Source organism: Bidens hawaiensis, unplaced genomic scaffold (genome assembly GCF_021521415.1).
Source record: "Bidens hawaiensis isolate Kalapana, Puna unplaced genomic scaffold, B.hawaiensis_p1.1 tig00025860_1, whole genome shotgun sequence".
NCBI lineage: Eukaryota > Viridiplantae > Streptophyta > Magnoliopsida > Asterales > Asteraceae > Bidens > Bidens hawaiensis.
Genome location: NW_027494156.1, coordinates 168,168 through 190,069, shown reverse-complemented (window position 1 = coordinate 190,069; position 21,902 = coordinate 168,168). Strand labels below are relative to the sequence as shown.

Below are 21,902 nucleotides of genomic sequence, written 5' to 3'. Positions count from 1 at the left end.
ACCAAGTAAACAACCAGGCGTATAGTCCGGAACAAGAATCATATTTGCTTCAACAAAATATACTTCGAACCAACAATTATATGTTTTAATTTTGCATGAACGGTATTTATATCACATATACCATTCACTGACTAGCGGCTGTCAGTGGAAAGCCATGACACCAAACATGTCCTTAATATCATGAACAATTCATGTCCTAACTTCCACCATTTGCACCATTATAAATACCACACAATAACCAGATTTGATTTATTAACTTCTTATTAAATTCTCTCAACAATGTAATTTACTCTTATGTTCCAGTGGTAGGCTAACAATGTCTCTTAAATCTTTAGTCTTCATACATTTCAACTTTCACCCGCTCACTCAAAATCAGTTGTTGTGGGTTTTGGGCTTCAAAAGTTGATGTGGCGTGGCCTTAAAGCCCACACACTACCCCGGGGTGGTAAGGGAGGTGCATCAACATGTTACTGAACGGCAAAAGTATATTTGCAACACACGGTGAAACCCAAATGCCAAAGGAGTAAAACTTTAAAGTGATCAATAGACATAAACCACAAGACGATGTTGAATCGACGTTGTTTTAACGTGAAGTAACGCTTTAACTTTGAGCTTTAAAACCACTCTGCAACAACCATATAATAATAATAATAATAATAATAATAATAATAAACACGAGCTGGTGTTTGGTGGAACTAAAGGTGCACAAAAAAACAGGTTTCAAACCCGACCTGGTGGTTCCTACCCGGAACCGGACCCGACCCGACCCGACCCTACCCTACCAACGGTACGGACCGGGCTTTGGGTTTCTCCCTGGAACCGGTTCAACCAATACCTGATCAAAACCTAACCCTACCGAAACCCGATCAAATACCCGACTATACCCGAACCCGGTATTGACTTTTATTGACCATACTTAAAACCGGGCCTATACAGTTCCGGTTCTTAAAAATACCGGGTTTGTCCATCTTCAGCTGGAACAAAACAAGACCTGCCGCCAAAAGGAACAACATAATATAAACTCATAACCCAAATCCAATTGGTCCCACATCCACCGCACTATATAAACAACCACCACCCTGTCCATAATAATAATAATATTCATTCAATTCAATTCAATTCAATTCAATTTCAATGGGGGTTTCTTTCAAGGTCTCAAACAAAGGCACTCGATTTCGCCCAAAACCTAAACCTACAATTCCACAACACGAAGAAGAAGAAGCTCAAATTGACAACAACATTCAAACCTTTATTGTTCTTCCAAAACTATCGGTACGATTTTGTTACTTCTAATTGTTGCGTTAATTGCTTCATTTCGTGTTCGTTTATCCAAATTGAGTTTCAGTTTCTGGTTTTTTATTGCTAAATTGAACTCTAATTCATTTCATATATTAAATGCGTAACACATTATTTAACAATTAGCTTAGCTGCATAATAACATATACTGCTTATGCTTAATATATTTTTTTTCGTTATGCATCTGGTTCGATTTTGTTACGTCTAATTGTTGCGTTAATTGCTTCATTTCGTGTTCGTTTATCCAAATTGAGTTTCAGTTTCTGGTTTTTTATTTCATATATAAAATGCGCACACATTATATAACATTTAGCTTAGCTGCATAATAACGTATATTAATATATGTTTTTTTCGGTTTTTTTCCGGTATGCATCTGGTTCGATTTTGTTACGTCTAATTGTTGCGTCAATTGCTTCATTTCGTCTTACTTTGTCGGAATTGAGTTACAGTTTCTGTTTTTTTGTTGCTATAATGAACTCTAATTCATTTCATATATAAAATGTGTAACACATTATTATATAACAATTAGCTTAGCTGCATAATTAACTTATTTATTTATTAATTGTAATGATATATATTGCTTATGTTTAATATATATTTTTACGGTATGCATCTGGTTCGATTTTGTTACGTCTAATTGTTGCGTTAATTGTAATAACATAATGTTTTAATGTTATGTGTTTGTTCTGGTTTTTTGTTGCTAAAATGAGCCCTAATTCATTTCATATATAAAATGTGTAACACATTATTATATAACAACTAGCTTAGCTGCATAATTAACTTTTTGTACCTATTAATTGTAATAACATATATTGCTTATGTTTAATATATGTTTTTTCGGTTTTTTCGGTAAGCATCTTGTTCATTTTGTTACGTCTAATTGTTGCGTTAATTGCTTCATTTCGTCTTGCTTTATTGAAAATGAGTTACAGTCTCTGGTTTTTTTATTGCTAAAATGAACCCTAGTTCATTAAATGTAAACAATGTGTAACACATATATAACAATTAGCTTAGCTGCATAATTAATTTTTTTGTACTTATTAATTGTAGTAACATATATTGCTTATGTTTAATATATGTTTTTTCGGGTTTTTTGGGTATGCATCTGGTTCATTTTGTTACGTCTAATTGTTGCGTTAATTGCTTCATTTCGTCTTGCTTTATTGAAATTGAGTTACAGTTTCTGGTTTTTTGTTGTTAAAATGAACCTTAATTCATTTAGTATAAAAAATGTGTAACACATATATAACAATTAGCTGCATATAAATATTTTTTGGCATTTGGCCTTTTGGCTCAATGGCATTGACGTGTTGAGGTGTCTGGCTCGAAACCTGACTCAAGGGGGTTGTCCATAATGGTTGGTTGGTTTCCGTGAGTTTAGTTGGAGTGTCAAAATCAGTATGGACGGTTTACATCTTGTCTAACTCGGGTATTGGGGTGGTTCCAAACTCTGTTAAAAAAAGCTGCATAGTTTTTAAACTTGCTTTTTGGTATAAATATAATTAACATATATTACTTATGTTTTAAATAATAATAATAAAAAAATGTTTGTAACATCGATTTGTGTTTTTGAAAACCGTTTGGTTCTGTTCATGTTTCTTCGGTTTTGCCATTTGAGTTTGAAATTTTGGGGCCTGAGAATTGGCTCAAAACAATGAAATTGACATTTGGTTGGTTAATAACTAATTGATTATTACACATATGGGCTACATATCTATTAATCTCTTATATCTTATAAATTACTTAAAGTTTATAAATGTAAAAGTAACATTGATAAATTCGGTTTGGTTCGTTTTTTTCAGTTATTTGTATATGCAAAACCAAAGCCAAAGCAGAAGTTCGGTTTCTACGAAAACATAAAACCACACGTCTCTTTTTGTTATGGTTATCGGTTTTTTCGGTTCCATGCACACCCCTAACTCATTTTAACTGATTGCTTGCTGATACTATAGGAGGATGTCACTGAAAACAATAAAGACGAAGCTGAAATTTCAGGTATCTTTCTAAGAAACATTAACCCATACACTTCTGTTGTGGTTTCTTTATTTTTTGTTTATTAATTTTCAGATTTGTTTTGTTTCAGACGCGGACATTTCTTTCTTTATAAACCTCTTTCCGGATGGATACTCGATTAGAAACCCCTCTGAGGTTTGTTACAAGTTACATCACGTTAGATTTCTGATTTGGTTTTAAAGTCACTACCTTTGATTTTAGCTAACTTGTTTGCACTCGCTTCTAGAATCGAGTTAATCAGGCTGTACAAGTTGATCCAAAGTTATTGCACCCGTATGATCGGACTTCAGAAAGCCTATTCTCGGTAAGTGTTAATCTTTATGTCAGGAAATGGCAATTTTGACCGTTGTACTTATGAACGAGTCTATTTAGGTTGTATTTTTATCTAAAACAGGTAAAAAAAGCAACCTTTAGCTTAAAATGAAACTGGTTAAACGGGCTAAAAGTGACCCAAAATTTAATATTAGGGCATCCAACCTCCTAAATTATAAATCTTATATCTTAGTATTTGAATAGTTAATGTAGTAATTTTTTTCCTTCATAATAACGGTCAACACGAGTCTTCCTTTTATCAACTGTCTTGTTTTTTGTATTTGAAGGCAATTGAGCGTGGCTTGTTGCCTGCTGATTTCTTGGATGATATACCATGCAAATTTATCAATGGAGCAGTTGCTTGCGCGGTAAGTAATCACATTAAGTAGAACTAAAACTTCAACCACCATTTCTGATGTGGCGAACATTGCAGGTTAGAGATTACAGAAAATGTGGGATTGAAGCAGGAATTAATGGTTCTACTACAGATTCGTTATCCCCTATTACTTTAAAAATACGTCTTAAAATGTCGTTGGAGAATGTGGTGAAAGATTTGTCTCTGATTTCTAATAGTTCTTGGACTTATGGTGACTTAATGGTTAGTATTATTGAATATAGTTATAACCAGATGTAAATATGCATTATACAACAATCTTACTTTTGGTAAATGGGCTTGTAGGAAGCAGAGGCCCGTATAGTGAAAGCCTTACACCCGAAGCTTGATCTTGACCCGTCTCCCAATGTAGATAAACTCTGCAAACCTCCAACTTCCACAAATGTAAGTATAAACCTAATTATCTTGATGGCGTGGATAATTTTTTTATTTGCTATTTTAATATGGTTTTATTGCAGTTGAAGTTGAATATACGGGAACTTAGGCGGAAGAGGTTGAGGCAGATGTCGGGCTCTGACAATCTGGTCCACGTGAAGAAGGTTTGCATGGACCGAGGCCAAGAAAACTCAAATCCAGGCCCAATGGTTCAGCCACCTGATCTTGTTAACCAGACCATCCAAAACACAGTTCCTGCATCGCCTTCATTATCTTGTCAATCTAATTATCAAATAACTGTTGGAAACCCTAGGCTTATGCAGGATCATGGATTAGGCGCGGTTCAAGACATGACGAATTCATATACCGATAATAGGAATTCGAATCTTGGTAAGCGGGAAAACCAAGATGGTCACCTGTCTCCTTTGACAGGGTTGCCTAAAAGAGCTAGGTCAAACTCAATGGGTCTTAACGGAAGTCAACAACCGCAAATGGATGTATTTGACTCGCTCATGCAGCAGCAACGGCATCAGTCAATCGGGAGAGGGGTTCAGTTACAGTTACCTACTAATACCGTAAACCAAAAGTATCCGTTTGAAGGAAGTTTTAATCAGGATCCATTTACAATGGGTCAACCAGGAATCAGATACAATTTAAAACAAGAACCCGTTGACTCTGAGCAACATCAGAGGCTGACTCAGCAGTTATCAAGATCCAACTTCCCGCCAACTCCATGGACTAATAACAATAATCTGGATAATTCTAGAAAAGAGGAACAGTTTCAGAGACGAAAGTCAGCACAAAGTCCACGTGTATCTTCTGGTGCGTTGCCTCAATCTCCACTGTCGTCAAAATCAGGGGAGTTTTCCAGTGGGTCTCATGGCGGGCAGTACGGTGCGCCTGCGCCACTTGGATCATCCCAAAGGGACAAGTCAGCAGTGACTTCAGTTCTTGCTGTTGGTGGGCCCGGATCTTTGACTTCTAGTGCTCAAATGGCAACCAGGAGAACAAATGGTAACATTGGTGCCCCCCTTAATGTCACAAGTTCTCTTGCTGGAAAAGATTTTGATCAAAGCATGCTTGATAAAATTTCCAAAATCGAAATGTTAACTCTCAGGTATAAATATAAATATACAATACCTTTTCGTTGTATAGTTTTAAGTTACCAATATTGTGTTTCATGTGCTTAAATAATATTTTTATGGTAGGTATAAATTGAACATGAAGAAGATTAAGGTTGACGAGTATAGAGATACAACAACATTTTCTACTCAACAATTGAATCATTTTCTCTTTAATGATCACAATAATGAAAACCCAAAAGATGAAGACTGCAAAACACCTCTGTCTAAATCGCTTGTTGGTGGGAACATGAATGTTTGCAAGGCCAGAATTCTGGATATTATGCCGACTGAACGTGTACTCCAAGGTTAATTAAAAAAGATGAAAAGTTTAGTTTACGTGAACGTTGACTTTGACTGATTGCTCACCATTGACTTTTCAGGAAATTCTCTTTTAGTTGTGCCCACAATACGAAGAATGATACTGTCGGAAAAACAAGATGATGGCACTGTTGCAATGCTTTATGGAGAGTTAGATGATTATGATTACTCAGCAGTAGAAGAATACCTTCCGACTCTTCCAAATACTGTATGAGTTTTTATTTTAGTTATATAATATATAATTTTTTCTACTTGAATGTAGCAACTACTGTATTTGAGAATTTCTGACTTGTGATTTGAATTGGTGTTACAGCATGTTGCTGACTTGCTTGCAGACCAGTTCTGCACATTGGTATGACCTTTAAAGTTGAATTTACTTAAAAGATTATATTTTTTTTTTAGTTTATTTTGTATGAAAATAGAAATACACTAATTATTTTTGGTGTATGCAGATATCCCGTGAAGGTTATCGTGTTGAAGGCGATTATATTCATCCAAAGTCAACTAACATTAAGAATAACAACGCATCTGCAATATCTCCCAATGCTGAAATCCCAGAATCAGTTTTGGGCCAGCCATCTAATGAAATTGCAAAACCGTCCGACAATGTACCAAGTAATAATGATAACGGATTAGTAAATTCATCAGGTGCAAGAATGCACCCATCTGCAAATTCTCAACCGCTGCAAGTTTCTCAGGGCGGTTTATTGCCTCCAGCACACCCGATGCAACCGGATTCACAACCGTCATTCCAGCAAAACCAACAAGTAGGTCATATGCTGCAAAGATCATCAGCCATGATGCACACATCAAGTCCATTACCACATTTAAACGCAATGGGACAGAATTCAAACATCCAACAAGTAGGTCATATGTTAAATAAAGCGACCCCGCAACAGCTTCAAATGCTACAACAACAGCAACCGCAACCGCTTCAAATGCGGAGGAAAATGATGACGGGATTCGGAAGTGTCGGAATCGGAGGTAATACCGGGAATAATATGGCTGGTCTTCAAGGTATGGGGAGCATTCGTGGAATTTCGCCACCAATAACGGGGGCAATTTCGGGGATGGGAAATAATATGGGTCAGAGTCCGATTAGTGTGAGCCAGGCTGCAAATTTTAGTAATTTAATAAGCCAGCAGCTTAGATCTGGGATGATATCGCCAGCTCAGGCTGCTATTATGACTACAAGGCTTAGAATGTCACAGAACAGAAATATATTAGGTGGGGCCGGGGGGGGCAATCTGGTAATATCACTGGGTTGCTGGGAGCTAATCGGCAGGTGCATTCCGGGCCCAGTAACTACTCGATGCAGGGTCCCGCTATTAACCGAGCTAACACCATGAACCCTATGCAACCAATGCAACGGACCGCTATGGCCCCTCCTAAAATGTTATCAGGCATGAATCAGCAACAGCAATTACCACAACAGCAGCAACAAGAGTCAACATCACCGTTACAGGCGGTTCTTTCGCCACCTCAGCAAGTGGGTTCACCACCAATAGGACTACCACAGCAACAACAGGCTAGCCCTCAGCAAATGAGCCAGCGAACCCCAATGAGTCCGCAGTTGAGTTCTGGAACCATGCAACCGCCTATGAGTGCAGGTAACCAAGAGACTAATGGTCCTGCAAGCCCACAGTTGAGCTCGCAGACCATGGGGTCTGTCGGTAGTATGGTTAACTCGCCAATGGATATGCAGGGTGTCAATCAGAGTAGCTAGCCCGATTCGTATGTTTTTTTTTTGTTTTTCTTTTCGTTATCTTGTATTTTCTAAACTGGTGGTGATGGGCAATAGTTTTTGGGAAGATAAATGTACATATGTTAGTACCTGGGACAGTTTATGGTCTAATGCCCACTTATGGTCTAATTATCTATAATATTTACGAAAGTGATCTTGTCCTGACAAGCATAATCATGCTTTGATAATTCGACCCTTCGGAGACGTGTGGTCGATGAACAAGGGATTTGTCTTAATTTTCATATATTTGTTTATTTTTCTTTAATACATGACTACATTGGTCATGTATTAAAGAAACCAGCATACACACATAGTGCTTTAATAAACTGTAAATAACCATTTATATTATCATCAGATGATACTTGATAACTTAGTTTAGAAAAGAGAGGGCTTCCATAGGGGTGCAGCCAGCCCGAGCTCGACTTGTTTACTATTTATCAATTATTTTTTATATAATTTTAATTATTAATTTTATATATTTTTTCTATTAAAATTTTTATGTATAAAATAATATATATTATTTAGTTATTTTTATTTACTTTTTCATAACATTATCTATATTAATTAATAACTTCTAAATATATATTTTAAAGATATTATATAAATGACAGGCTCATTTAGGCTCGCAAGCCGGCTCGAGTTCAATAAGTGAACTTCGGGCCCGGGCTCGTTTATTAAACGAGCTTATATTTAAGCTCAAGCTCGGCTCGATCGAGCCCTTTAACAAGCCGATCTCGAGTAGCTTGCGAGCAGCTAAGCTCGTTTGCACCTCTAGGCTTCCATTTTGGTCCCAAAAGCTGAGGCACAAACTGAGCGTCACTTATGTGACGCACGCATCTATATACGATCAAACAAGCTTTATCTACAACCAGAAACTCCATAATCTCGCGTTTGTTTTACACACATAAACCTATTTATCAAGTAACCCATCTCGAGTGTATTAATAACAAAACTAAATCCTAATCGCCAATCAAAACCAGTAAGGCAAAACGAAAAAACTCCAAACATCTGCATCATATAATCATATAATCATCAATTCTTACCAAAATCTACCCGCTTGACGGCAAAAGTAACATCATTTCTAAGTTTTTAGATATTCAAAATATAACTAATACACGTTAGTGTAATACGAATAGATAGCAGAGTTGATCCAAAACCTCGTGAAAATGTAACATTGTTTACACAACCAGCTCAGGCTGTGCCATCTCCAAGACTCGCCTGAACGTGAGACTAATTCGTGCTGACTCGGCTTTTGCTCGTTTAGGCACTGAATGAAGCCAGTCCCTTTGTGTATAGCCTCTCATAACGAGCAGTGACCCGTGCTTTAACTTAAAACAATGTTTCTCTTCATTAGTCAGCCTTCCTCGTTTGCTTCCCACTTCACCTAAAACATGATATATCCGAATGTTGTAGTTACTCAACATTAGAATGAGCCCATTGGCTAAACTAGTACTAATTACAAATTTACAATAAGCAAAAAATATCGTATATGTCCTTACAAAGTAGTTAACATATCAAATGTACCCAATTTATTGTTAACAATTCTAAAATGACCATTTTACCCTTAGTTTTTTCTAAAATTTCATGAACTTCAAAAAAAATTTATTTAACCATTTTTAGCTTAAACTTATTTTAAAATCTTTTTAGCTTTAAACTTTATAGTTTTGTTCATAAACAACAGTTTTCTCAAAGTATTAGATTGCTTATCACTCGAGTATCATGCGATAATACCTGGTTTGATTATCTGATTCTAAGTACTGATCTGATTGTTTGATTACGTGTCGTCAAGCAAACAAAAAAAGAGATACAACGGTTCGGTTCGCTTGCTTATCATCGATGTCGACTAAAATCAAACTAAAAAATAGGGTTTGAACGGATATAATGAAAAGGGTAGAGTAGTCATTACGTAAAAAATAAACGGATATAATGAAAAGGGTATAAATGTTATATGGTATTTTTAGTTTTGATTGGGTATATATGAAACTAATCCTAATGATAACACAGGTCATACCTTGAGTTTTCTTTTTCAAGAAAAAGTCACGTTTGCAACCGAAAGAAATGGATGCAATTTCGGGAGTGGGTCCATAAAGCGTCTCGTTATCAGAATGCCAACCAACATAGTCATTACCATCAGTGTATCTATTTAAAATCCAACATGTCTTAGTAATACCAAAACAAATCAAATGAAGCGAGGTTCGGGATTAGATACCTCGTCTAGAATCTCCTTCAAAGGCGGATAATCATCCCAAGAATACGCTTTTGGTGTATACCCGCTGTAAACTAAATCCTTTAGTTGCAAAGTAGCATACATCTCTCGGCTGAAAACAACCAATAACATCAAAGTTCAAACACATAAAAGATGCAATGTGACATTGTTTTAAGAGTGTGAATGAGCCAAACAGCACGTGACTAGAGATCGGCTCGGAAAAAACTCAAATTGACCCGAGTTTAAACGACCTCGAGCCTAAAAACAAGCTTGTTTAATAAATGCGCTGAGCTCGAGCCTAAAAACAAGGTTGTTTATTAAATGAGCCGAGCTCGAGCCTAAAAACAAGGTTGTTAAATAAATGAGCCGAGCTCGAGCCAAATAACAAGGTTGTTTAATAAATGAGCTGAGCTCGAGCCAAAAAACAAGGTTGTTTAATAAATGAGCCGAGCTCGAGCCAAAAAACAAGGTTGTTTAATAAATGAGCCGAGCTCGAGCCAAGAAAACAAGGTTGTTTAGTTGTTTAATAAATGAGCCGAGCTCGAGCCTAAAAACAAGGTTGTTTAATAAATGAGCCGAGCTCGAGCCTAAAAACAAGGTTGTTTAATAAATGAGCCGAGCTCGAGCCTAAAAACAAGGTTGTTTAGTAAATGAGCCGAGCTCGAGCCTAAAAACAAGGTTGTTTAGTAAATGAGCCGAGCTCGAGCCTAAAAACAAGCTTGTCTAATAAATAAGTTGAGCTCGAGCCTAAAAACAAGCTTGTTTAATAAATAAGTTGAGCTCGAGCCTAAAAACAAGGTTGTTTAATAAATGAGCCGAGCTCGAGTCTAAAAAAAGCTTGTTTAATAAATGAGCTGAGCTTGAGCTTCACTTCTCAAACAAGCTCTCGAGCCTAAACAAGCATGTTATTTGTATAACTTTTATTAATATATTTAATATATATTTATTTAATAGCTATTATGATATATATTATGTTATACATAAAATTACAACTAAAAAGTATATATACAAATAAATATACATACATCAATTATTTATTAAATAATAAATGTACCGAGCTCGAGCTGAGGCTCCACTCGTTTACACCTCTATGACATTGTTTGATGACTTTGATCAAACTTTAAAGCAATGAGACTGACTACCTGAACATGAGCTTTACCGAAGACATGAACACTTGGTCGGATCCATGGCAGGTTTTTGTCAAGATAATTAAAATACTCCCATGACTTCGTTTCCTAAATCCGTCACGTTTCCTACTACACTAGGATTATTATTACTATTACCGCTACTGTCAGTGTTAAAGCTTGTGGTTTCGAAAAGCGTTGTTAACTTCATCTGCCTCATCTAACCAATGTTTCTTAGAAGATAATAACAAGGTTCTGAATACCTGCACTTCCTATAATGATATGAAAATTTATCAGATTATATTATCTTTAAAATAACAAATAATATTAAGAGATGTTGCAGTAGAGCTTTAAGGTTCAAAATTAAAACAGTTTTAGTTTTACATGACATTCAACTCAAGACAACTGTAGAGATGTTATGTTTAGTGTTGCAATTACTTGCAAACAAACTGAGCCGCTCGAGCACGGATCGATAAAAAGCTCAAAACGACATATGATAAATTAGAGAAAAGAAAATATGCATGTCCAGAATATGCTAGAGGTGTACACGAGCCAAGCCCGAGCTCGACCTTGGCTCGTTTTGACTTCTCGAGATCGAGCTAGGCTCGTTTTTTATTTGTTAGTTAAAAATTTAAAATATACACATTTTTAATTACTTTTATGTATTAAAAGTATGGATGCAAACGAGCTGAGGCAAGCCCGAGCTCTACTAGGCTCGACCTCGGCTCGTTCTGACTTCTCGAGATCGAGCTAGGCTCGTTTTTTATTTGTTAGTTAAAAATTAAATATACACATTTTTAATTATTTTTATGTATTTAAAGTATGGATGCAAACGAGATGAGGCAAGCCCGAGCTTTACTAGGCTCGAGCTCGGCTCGGGATTGACTCGTTTACTATTTATTAATTAATTTTTATATATTCTTTTTCAATTATAATTTTATATATAACATAATATATATTGTTTAGCAATATTTTCATAACATTCTATATAATACAGTGTTTTAAAAACCGGTTCAAACCGGCCGGTTGAACCGGTTAAACCGGATTTCACACAGCAGACCGGTATTTTAAGTCCGGTATTATTGGCCGGTTTGCTAGAACATCGTACCGGCGGTTTTTGTCTAAAATACCGGTTTTTACCCGTAAACCGATTTTATGTCCGGAAATTTTTTGATATGTGCGGCCCATATTTTTTCAAAATTACTTTTAACCCAACAATTAACATTCAACCTAGGACTGTTTTTTTTTTTTTAAATTGAGTGCTTTTGCATGATTTTTTAATATGGATTAACTTTTGGTTTATCTTTGTTAAGAAATCATTTACTTTTGGGTTATTTTTGGATTTAAGTTACATTTATTGGAAATTATAAGGTAAATTATTCAACCGGTTGAACCATCCGGTATAACCCGGTTCAACCGGCTGTACCATTTTTTAACCCAATCCAGTACAAGTAAATTACCGGTTTTTAAAACATTGATATAATAGCTATTATTATTATTATTATTATTATAATAATAATAATAATAATAATAATAATAATAATAATGTATGGAATGGTTTAGTCAATTTGTATTTGAGGCCGGGCCCCCCTCGTTTATGAACAGTTTCATACAATATGAGTATGCGCCTTCCTCAGCATTTTCATTCAAGATTCGCCAATGGTCACTTGCACTCGTGATCGCAGACAAAGCTTTTGACTTGGCATTACATTTTTCACCTCCCAAGGCCCACTACATGTTTTCACAAAAGATATTCGAACCGACAACATTTCCTAGAAAAAGTAATGTACCGGTTAAGTATTGGTCACTTGGTTAACAAATGGTTGGTTATTTGGAATTACAACAATCATTTTAAATTCTTAAAGAAAACATATAATAGACGTCATTCATCCATTCATCTGTCTTTAAATTTATTTATAAAAAGTTTTAACTATGTCAATATCAAGTTTACTTTTCTAGTTTTTAACTACGACAATATATTACATCCTTTTTAACTGTTTTCATCATTTCAGTCATTTTATACCAAAAGAGCTACTTAAATTAAAATTTAGAACCTTTTGAAAACAACCATTTAAAAACTAAAAACTCTTGAACCAACTTTCTTAAGTAATAAATTAAACGTATTTGGTAGGAGCAAAATTGTTATAAGGATAGAGATCTCGCGGTGGTGACTTAATATAAACGTATTTGAGTAAAACGATTAGTTTTGGAATAAACTCTTCAATTCTATAAACTAGGAAAATATAACTCTAAAACTGATTACATGACTCGGTACAAATAAAGATGGACTTGAACTCCTAACTAAATAATAAATAAAACCAACATGTTTATTTAATAATCTAATACTATTATACATTAAAATACATTAAATTAAATACAACACATTTAATTTATCTCCAAATGATTTAATTAATTAACCCAATTCCATAACTCGAAATCGGCAGAACATGAATCGCCTCATTGACTCAAGGACGGGAATTAAGTCCAACAAGATCACTCACATTGAAACAATAAGTTACCGTTTCGACTATCGTTTACGCTTCACTTTAGCCATTATTTCGAACCCCAACGGCCCAACGCTATGACCAACAACTAGAGTCTACAATGGTGAACATCAATATGGGTTCTAACATGGTTCCTAGTAATATTATTAACTGTGGTGCAGCCAGCAAGAGCCATAGTGAGCTCAAGTTCATCCTTCAACATTTCAATTATTCTTTTAACTCCATACTCTCCCTTTGCTGCCAACCCATACACAACTGGTCTTCCAATCTGCAATATTATTATATTATATTATATGATAATATATCATGAGGATGATTATATATTTATAACAAGTTTTACCATAACTGCGTTTGCACCGACAGCTAAAGCTTTGAATACATCCGTCCCTCGCCTTATTCCTCCATCAAACAGAACCGGTATTCTTCGTTGAACTGCACCCACCACCTGCAACCATTATACCATATTATATAGGGTGAGGATTCAAAGAGGACTTTTTGAAAACGAGAACTTTGAGAACCATTTTGAGCCACAAAAAAAATCTTAAAAAAAGTTATAAAACGAAAAAAATGAAATTTTTAAAAAAGTAAAAAAACTAGAATTTTTTATTTTTTATCCCGGTTTCATAAAAATAAAACCAAACTAATTATACACATGTATATTTTTATTTAGTCTCGATTTACATAATGTACACATATGTACATTATCATTTATCTTAATTGTGCATATGTGCATAAAGAATAACATGTATAAAATTAAAAAATAAGTATGATAAATATGTGTATAATTTTGCTAAACCGATATAGTTTTTTTAATTTTTTTTATTCTTTGAAACCGGGATGAAAAATAAATTTTTTTGGTTTTTTTACTTTTTTTATTTTTGCGTTTTTTTTGTTTTATAATTTTTTTAGAAGAGTTTTTTTTGTGGGTCCAAAATGGTTCTTAAAGTTCTCAATCTCAAAATAGTTCTCACATATACATACACACACACACACATAAAAGATAAACGCTAATGCTTGGTGCCGCAAAACCCTTGCTGGGTCGCGCGGCAACACCAACACGTGCGACACAATATTATTATTATTATTATTGTTGTTGTTGTTGTTGTTGTTTGCTATGAATATGTAAAAAGGAAATTTGTTTTAGTGAAACTACCGTAAAATAAACGTTGTTTTAAATTTGATAATTCTATGTATCATAAGTTATACGAGTACTGTGGGCGTTTACTAATTTATTATTTGTGTATATGGCAGTACCGTAACGAAGCTAACAGATACCAACCGACTTCGTGTCACTTTGATCATAAGCTGTATTTGTTCTTTTTAATATGTTAAATTTTTTTTATAAGCTATACGAGTGCCGCTGTTTTTTCTGCATTGACAAAATTAAGTTTTTTCAATTTAGTGTCGGTATTGAACAAACTTAACCCATACCAATCGAATGCACGTTAATACACCGCCCAATGCGACGGGTACAAACGTAGTTATTGTTACTAAAGATTACTACTTTTGGGTTATTTATACGCGGTTAGTGATGATAATTGATAAGTATTAACTACCTCTTCAAGAACAGAAATGGTGGCGGGAACATAATCTAGCTGGCGAGCTCCGTGGTTAGAGACTATGACTCCATCAACTCCTACTTCCAAAGCTTTAATGGCTGCCAAGAAACATATACAAGATTAAAGGTGGCACGATGGACGGGTCGGGTAGGTTGGATAATGGGTCAAACGGGTCTTACCGTCCTCGCGGGTGAGTACACCCTTGATCAAAATTGGCAACTTTGTAATGGACTTTAACCATGCAATGTCCTGCAATACATATAAGGTGTAACTGATAACTATTTCTAGTGAACTATAAAAACAATATATATAAAGACCTCAGAGATTAAAATTATGGTTCCTTTCGTGCATTAACGGTAGGGGTGGCAAATGTGACCCATTGGGTTGTAATAAAATGTATATAATGGGTCAAAATGGGTCAAACTAAAAAAAGAAATTGATTGAAACGGGTCAAAACAGGTTGACATTTCTCTAGTGTTTTTTTTATGGAACGAGAAAAACGGAGGAAACTTTTTAGTATTTATACATTTTTAGTTTTTGATTTGTATTTCGAGTTATGATTTTTTTTTTGAATTTTTTAATGAGGGATTTCTGAAACCTCAACCCGTTTTGACCCATTTAAAAAACCCCTCATTAAAAAATTCAAAAAAAATAATTAAAAAATCATAACTCGAAATATAAATCAAAAACTAAAAAAGTAAAAGTACTAAAAAGTTTCTTCCGTTTTTCTCGTTCAATTAAAAAAAATGTCAACCCGTTTTGACTCGTTTCAATCATTTTCTTTTTTTAGTCTGACCCATTATATACATTTTATTACAACTCATTCAACCCAATGGGTCACATTTGCCACCCCTAATTAACGGTTTATACCTTCCAAGAAAACGAAGGATCAAAGCTTCTAGATGCAAAAGCTTCAAGATTTGAACCATCACTCTGCAAAACATGTATAATCAATATTTAAATTAATGCATAATAAAGAATTCAAAATAGAAAAAACAAGAGACGGTCATATCACTTGCATCATCAACTTCAGTTGACACGAGACCTTCAAAGTTCTTCAGCTGAGGCGCGATCATTCTACATAAAATGTTGCAGAGTCCGAGAGTCGCATAAAAAGGAGATTAAACATATATGTAGAAAAAGAATAAAATTAAAAAAAATGAAAAATATATTATTTTTTGGGATGATTTTTACTTGTTTTTTATGTCGGCTTCCCTACGACCGAGTTTAGGAGTATCAGCAGTAAGACGAACAGCTTTAAATCCATTTGTTTCAGCTCGTTTCACCATTAAAGCGGATATTTCACGTCTCTTGTAGACCTACAAACACATACAAAACAACATAATATTTCACACTACCTTAACTGTATTGGTGGGCCCGTGAGTTTTCCCTAACGAGTTCTCGTGGTCACCAAAGAAAACTATGGAGTCATAAGAATTGCATACATATAACTGAAAGAATCGAACGGCATTGCAACTAGAAGCAACTTCTTCAATCGTGCACGTCGACATGAAAGATAACCCCTGAGAAAAACAAAATAAAAATAAAAAATAATTATAATATAGAAAGTAGTTTACTGAGTTGCAGCAGTGGCAATAAAATTACCATTATGACATTACACGCGGCCGCTGCTTTGGCTGTTGCTATCTCTCCTGAATCACACAAAGTAACAGTTAGGGGTGTGCAAGAAACCAAAAAAACCGATTCGAAACCGAAAAAACTGAAAAATCCAAACCAAAAAAACCGAACCAAAACAAAACCGATGGTTTGGTTTTATGTAACTCAAAACCGATGGTTTGGATTTATGTAAAAACTGAACTGAATTCCTAAAATTTCCCTTTTTTATATTAAGTAATTTTTAAAAATTTAATAAATATGTAACTCAAATATTTTTGGTCAAATATATAATAGTCTATTATTTTACAATTAAAAAAATATTAATACCTAAATTCATTATTTTTTGCCCCCTTTTAATTCGGCCTAAAATTTTCAAGCTCAAATGGCAAAAACCGAAAAAACCGAAACCGAACGGTTTCAAAAACTCCAAAAACCGAAGTTTTGGTTTTCGGTTTGGTGTTAGCTGAAAACCGCACCGAACAGCACCACGCACACCCCTAAGTTATAGCATAAACAAATATACTGGATGTTAAATTATATAAATCAACTACCTTCAGGATGTGCTAGTTTATGCATAGCAGTTGGAGCGATCATAATCGGTGCTGAAGTTTTGTAACCCAATATGGTTGTTGACATATCTATTTTGCTTACATCTATAAGTATTCTCGGCCAAATACTGTCAATAAAATGTTGTTAAAATTAATGAATGCATATGATAATAAAATCATAATAAATTTAGCATTTTACATAATTCTTTGAAATGCATTGTTATTTTCTCTGAGTGTGTGTTCATCCTCGGATCCTCCAGCAAAGTAGTCATAATACATTTTCGGTAGTGCTTGTTTCGCCAATGCCTGATATTCCTTCACATTGACCGGTTCATCACCCATTCTGACTTTTGTTTCTAGTGTTAACTGTATTTATCATAAATGACACATTTCTAGTTCAATATGAGTATACGACCCGGAATGCCATCGATCCCTCATATTACATAGATTACCTTAAAAGTAGAAGTAAAGGCTTAATAATTTTTTTTTTAAAATATCAAATTGAGATAAACAGAATTATGCATTTACTTCACTTCTAGTTTTAGTTTATGCAGTATGAGGAAACATAACTAAAATCATCCAACTTTCAAAAACCATCATAAGGGTTTACTTAAAATAAACAGCAAAACAAATCACACGGTCTACTTGGGTTGGATGAGCCAGCCAAAACGGTTCAGTTTGGGCGGTTTGAACCGCCTTTTTTATTTTCTTTATCAAAACTGCTGGTCTGTATTAAAATTTTAGAAATGATAAATATGGTTAATAAATATTATACTAATGATGGTTAATAAATATCATACATGTGATTTGGTTTACACGGTTGGTTCCACGTTCTAAACCATGACCCGAAACTATCGAACTCGGTTTTTCAACTGAACCTAATTATCTCAAACCGGCTGAACCAGCTTATTTGCTTCGGTTTAAGCAGTTCGGCTGATTTCAACGACTTATGAACAAGGGCGTAGCTTAGTTGGGGCCAGGGCCCAGGGGTGGCCCCGGCCCCCTCCGTTTTTTCGCTTGGTAGTGTAAAGTTATCCTTTTTCAGCCGAAATGTTTGATACATAGTGTAAATTTACTCGTTTCCGACCGAAATTTTGAGCCCGGCCCCCTCGGTTTTTTGCCCGGTAGTGTAAATTTATTCTTTTTTGCCCGAAATATTTTTATACATAGTGTAAATTTACTCGTTTCCGACCTAAATTTTGAGCCCAGCCTCCTCCGTTTTTTCGCTCGGCAGTGTAAATTTATCGTTTTCAGCTGAAAATTTTTATACATGATGTAAATTCACCCGTTTCCGACCGAAATTTTGAGCCCGCCCCCCTCTAGTCTATGAATATTTTTATACATACCGAGTCCGGCCCCCTCGACGTGTTTGTCACTATGTCCAAGCTTCGCCACTGCTTATGAACACCCCTAGCATAAGTGAACTTATATGGCTACATAACATATTAGGAGAGATTAAGTTTGGTGAGTCTAAATCAATGAACTTGTCATGTAATAATGAGACAACCATTCAAATTGCAAATAATCATGTGTTCAAGGATCAAGCAATTCACTAGTACAATAACAAACACTAAAACATAGACAAGCTAACAGCAAAAACATGATGGGTTTTAGCATACTTGTTGTTCAATGAATTAATAATACAACCATACCTTTTAATTGGTATTGATCCTGTGTGAGAGTGAGAAAGGTTGTATGCAAAAGTTGGGTGAGTTTGTTTTGGGAAGTGAATCACATAGGAGAATCAGACAAATGAGTCAACATGTTGGATCATTGTTAGCAATTTTGTTTTTTCTTCTATGTAACCAATTAAAAAGACAAAAACATTAAAATGAAACTTGATCTTTAAATAATGAACAAAATAAATAACTAAAGATAGTTTTATATAAAATTATTGCATTTTTTTTTATATTTTATAAGTAACGTACTTTAACTAAAAAGATATCGGTTGTAAACAGAAACGCGGTAATTAACATTAAATATAGAACATATGATAGAAGTGTTTGCGATGTAAGTTCTTATACGATTCAGTTAATTTTATTTAAAGCTTAATCATATGTCATAACAAGTTAATCACGTGATCTTTACATAACCTTTTGTAGTTTTAAAATAAAGAAACGTATATTATTATCTATATTTATACTTATATATATATATATATATTATAATACATTTGAGAAAGGCTCGTATATTAAGAAATTTTAAATGTTAAGAGTTTTATAAATTTTGATGTATATAATATCACATTTGATGCGTTCATTTTAAGTAATAAAAAACTTTTCAGTTAACAAAATTTTAAGTAATAAATACTTAATGTAGCGAATTAAATATGCATTAATAAATACAACTTTGTGTATTATAATAATAAATCATAGTTAATTTTATTTATTAGTGCATATTTACATTAAATACATGTAATAATACAAATTGAATAAAAGTAATAATTACTATTATTTAAATAATAATATCTAAATATAATCCGTGTTTATGACAAGTCGGGTCAAACGTCAGTTAGTGTTAAGAGTTTTATAAATTTTAAAGTATATGATACAACACTTGATGAATTCATTTTAAGTAATAAAAAACTTTTTCAATTAACAACTAATAATTAGTATACGTTATTTGCTTAATTTAGTGAATTAAATATGCATTAAAGATACAATTTGTTGTGTATTATCATGGTGAACGTTATAAATATTTCCTAGCAACTCCTGGACACGTGGCAAATTACAGTTTAGCAACTAAGTGACACGACAGCAACATACAGACATGTCCCATAACAACAAGAACCTTCTTCATCTCCATTAAAACCTCAACTTTCAGTTATCTTCCATCTTTCTACTCAATTATTCATCTAACAACCAACCAAAAGCATGAGCAGGGTAGCAGTTTCATCCGTAGGTGATGTTGATTTCGGTGGTCTAGTGAGCCACTTACTCGAACAACATCCTAGTGTTATCGAGAAGCTGATGTTCCCTTCTACTCGGTCTCACCACGAAACCCGAAATGGCGAGGAATCGAAAGGAGGAAACATTCCGGTTGATATTGTGGAAACACCAAAGGAGTTGGTTATGTACATGGATGTCCCTGGTTTGTCCAAATCCGACATTCAGGTAATTGATTCAACTAAACTAATATAAAATTTATAAATTCGCAACGGAAAATGAATAAAGAGACTGAACATGTATTCATAAGTCGGTGAGTTAGTTAAGTTTACTAATTAAATTTTATTTAAAATTTGGTAACGTATTGGCTAGCAAGTTACAAGATATGTGTGGTGTATATAAAGTGAGTGATGGTTAGACATTATGAACAATCGGACACAGGTTAAGTGCAATTAAGGTTTAGACTTAAATTCCTTGATGATAACGTTTGTAGGGGTGTGAATTTTTAACCTGACACGAATCTAATATGAATTTCGCGGTTTTGTGTTTGGTATATAATGGGTTTGGGTCTGTTTTGTGTCACGAAAACCCATTTAGCTAAACGGGTCATGTTCAGATCAACCTGATGGGCCCATGACCTGTTTAATGTATTTTTTTTCAGTTTCAAAATTTTAAGATGTGTTTTATTTAATAAATTAAATTGATTGGTATCGTAAAATTAACATAATATTTGTATTTTAAAGTATTTATTTTCTATTTTATTATTATAAAACGTGTTTTATTTAATAAATTGTGTTTTATTTAAAAAATTAAGTTGGTTGGGTATCCTAATTATTATTTTAAAACGTGTTTTATTTAATAAATTGTATTTTATTTAAAAAATTAAATTGGTTGGGTATCCTAAAATTAACATAATATTTGTTTAGTTAAAATGTACATGTTATAATAAATTTATAATTTGTTATAAAATATTTTATTATTTTAAAACGTATTTTATTTAATTATTTAAAAACGTGTTTTATTTAATAAATTAAATTGGTTGGGTATCCTAAAATTAACATAATATTTGTTTAGTTAAAATTGTAAATGTTATCATAAATTTTTAATTTGTTATAAAAAAAACTAAAATTAATAGGTGATTTTTTTTTGGGTTGGGGTGTGTGTGGTTGGACAATACAAACCACGAACACGACCTGTTTAACACCCTTACATATGTGAATCCTTGATATAATATTGTTGTAGGTGACGGTGGAGGAAGAAAACTTGTTGGTAGTAAGGAGCAACGGGAAGCGAAAGCGCGAGGAAAACGAAGAGGAAGAAGGGTTTAAGTACCTAAGACTGGAAAGGAGGACTGGGAAAATGATAAGGAAATTTCGGCTGCCCGAAAACTGTAACGTGTCAGCGATCACAGCCAAGTGCGAAAACGGAGTGTTGACTGTGGTGGTGGAGAAGATACCTCCAGCACCCAAGTCCAAAACCGTTGAAGTTAAAATTTCATAAATTTATGTCAATGTTTATTTATGATAGTTGGGATGTTTGTTGTTAGGTTGTTCTAGTGTGGCTTGCTACTATTACGATGCTATTATGGTGGTGACTGTAAGATGGTCATATTTTAGAATGCAGTATGTAGACTTATTGTTGTTTTGGTCAAACCATGTAATGTAGTTTTTGTTGCTTTACTCAGACAGTGGCATTTAGGGCTAAAACGCCTGGGGCACTTGTTTTTTTATAAAACTTTAAAATGCTGGGTGTTACATGCATAAAATGTCAACAGTTATTTAGTTTTGACTATGAATCGTCTTAAAATACTTTAGATCGTCTTGGATGGGCGGTTTGCTCTCTTTCTATCTCGATGTGGCCAACTTCAATGGTATATCGGTTTG

The 21,902-nt window shown here is 34.2% G+C and overlaps 2 protein-coding genes and 2 pseudogenes across 5 annotated transcripts; 2 read left to right on the top strand and 2 right to left on the bottom strand.

Moving 5' to 3' along the window:
* The first annotated feature begins 1,108 nt into the window (after positions 1–1,108).
* LOC143572462 (protein PHYTOCHROME-DEPENDENT LATE-FLOWERING-like) lies at positions 1,109–7,822 on the top strand (annotated as a pseudogene). Its single transcript, XR_013142262.1, has 12 exons — positions 1,109–1,272; positions 3,249–3,291; positions 3,380–3,444; positions 3,536–3,613; positions 3,909–3,989; positions 4,055–4,219; positions 4,301–4,399; positions 4,474–5,507; positions 5,599–5,819; positions 5,895–6,040; positions 6,146–6,184; positions 6,285–7,822. The product of XR_013142262.1 is annotated as a protein PHYTOCHROME-DEPENDENT LATE-FLOWERING-like (transcript).
* A 916-nt stretch (positions 7,823–8,738) lies between these two features.
* LOC143572475 (DNA oxidative demethylase ALKBH2-like) lies at positions 8,739–12,922 on the bottom strand (annotated as a pseudogene). The gene is made up of 5 exons (XR_013142263.1): positions 12,890–12,922; positions 11,170–11,178; positions 10,925–11,017; positions 9,588–9,894; positions 8,739–8,960 (listed from the first exon to the last, which is right to left on the bottom strand). The product of XR_013142263.1 is annotated as a DNA oxidative demethylase ALKBH2-like (transcript).
* A 480-nt stretch (positions 12,923–13,402) lies between these two features.
* LOC143572447 (peroxisomal (S)-2-hydroxyacid oxidase GLO4-like) lies at positions 13,403–18,901 on the bottom strand. 2 transcript variants are annotated; one of them, XM_077057611.1, is made up of 12 exons: positions 18,787–18,901; positions 17,334–17,500; positions 17,138–17,262; positions 16,575–16,621; positions 16,415–16,492; positions 16,164–16,288; positions 15,989–16,046; positions 15,840–15,902; positions 15,149–15,218; positions 14,967–15,067; positions 13,751–13,855; positions 13,403–13,678 (listed from the first exon to the last, which is right to left on the bottom strand). In XM_077057611.1, exons 2-12 carry the CDS (start codon positions 17,474–17,476, stop codon positions 13,499–13,501), a joined length of 1,095 nt encoding a protein of 364 aa, XP_076913726.1. In that variant the 5' UTR covers positions 17,477–17,500; positions 18,787–18,901; the 3' UTR covers positions 13,403–13,498. The 2 variants fall into 2 exon arrangements, with proteins under 2 accessions (XP_076913726.1, XP_076913727.1); XM_077057612.1 differs by having other exon boundaries at positions 17,334–17,490; positions 18,787–18,883.
* Positions 18,902–19,975: 1,074 nt separating this feature from the next.
* On the top strand, positions 19,976–21,698 carry LOC143572446 (17.4 kDa class III heat shock protein-like). The gene is made up of 2 exons (XM_077057610.1): positions 19,976–20,247; positions 21,262–21,698. Exons 1-2 carry the CDS (start codon positions 20,008–20,010, stop codon positions 21,517–21,519), a joined length of 498 nt encoding a protein of 165 aa, XP_076913725.1. The 5' UTR covers positions 19,976–20,007; the 3' UTR covers positions 21,520–21,698.
* Positions 21,699–21,902: the final 204 nt, after the last annotated feature.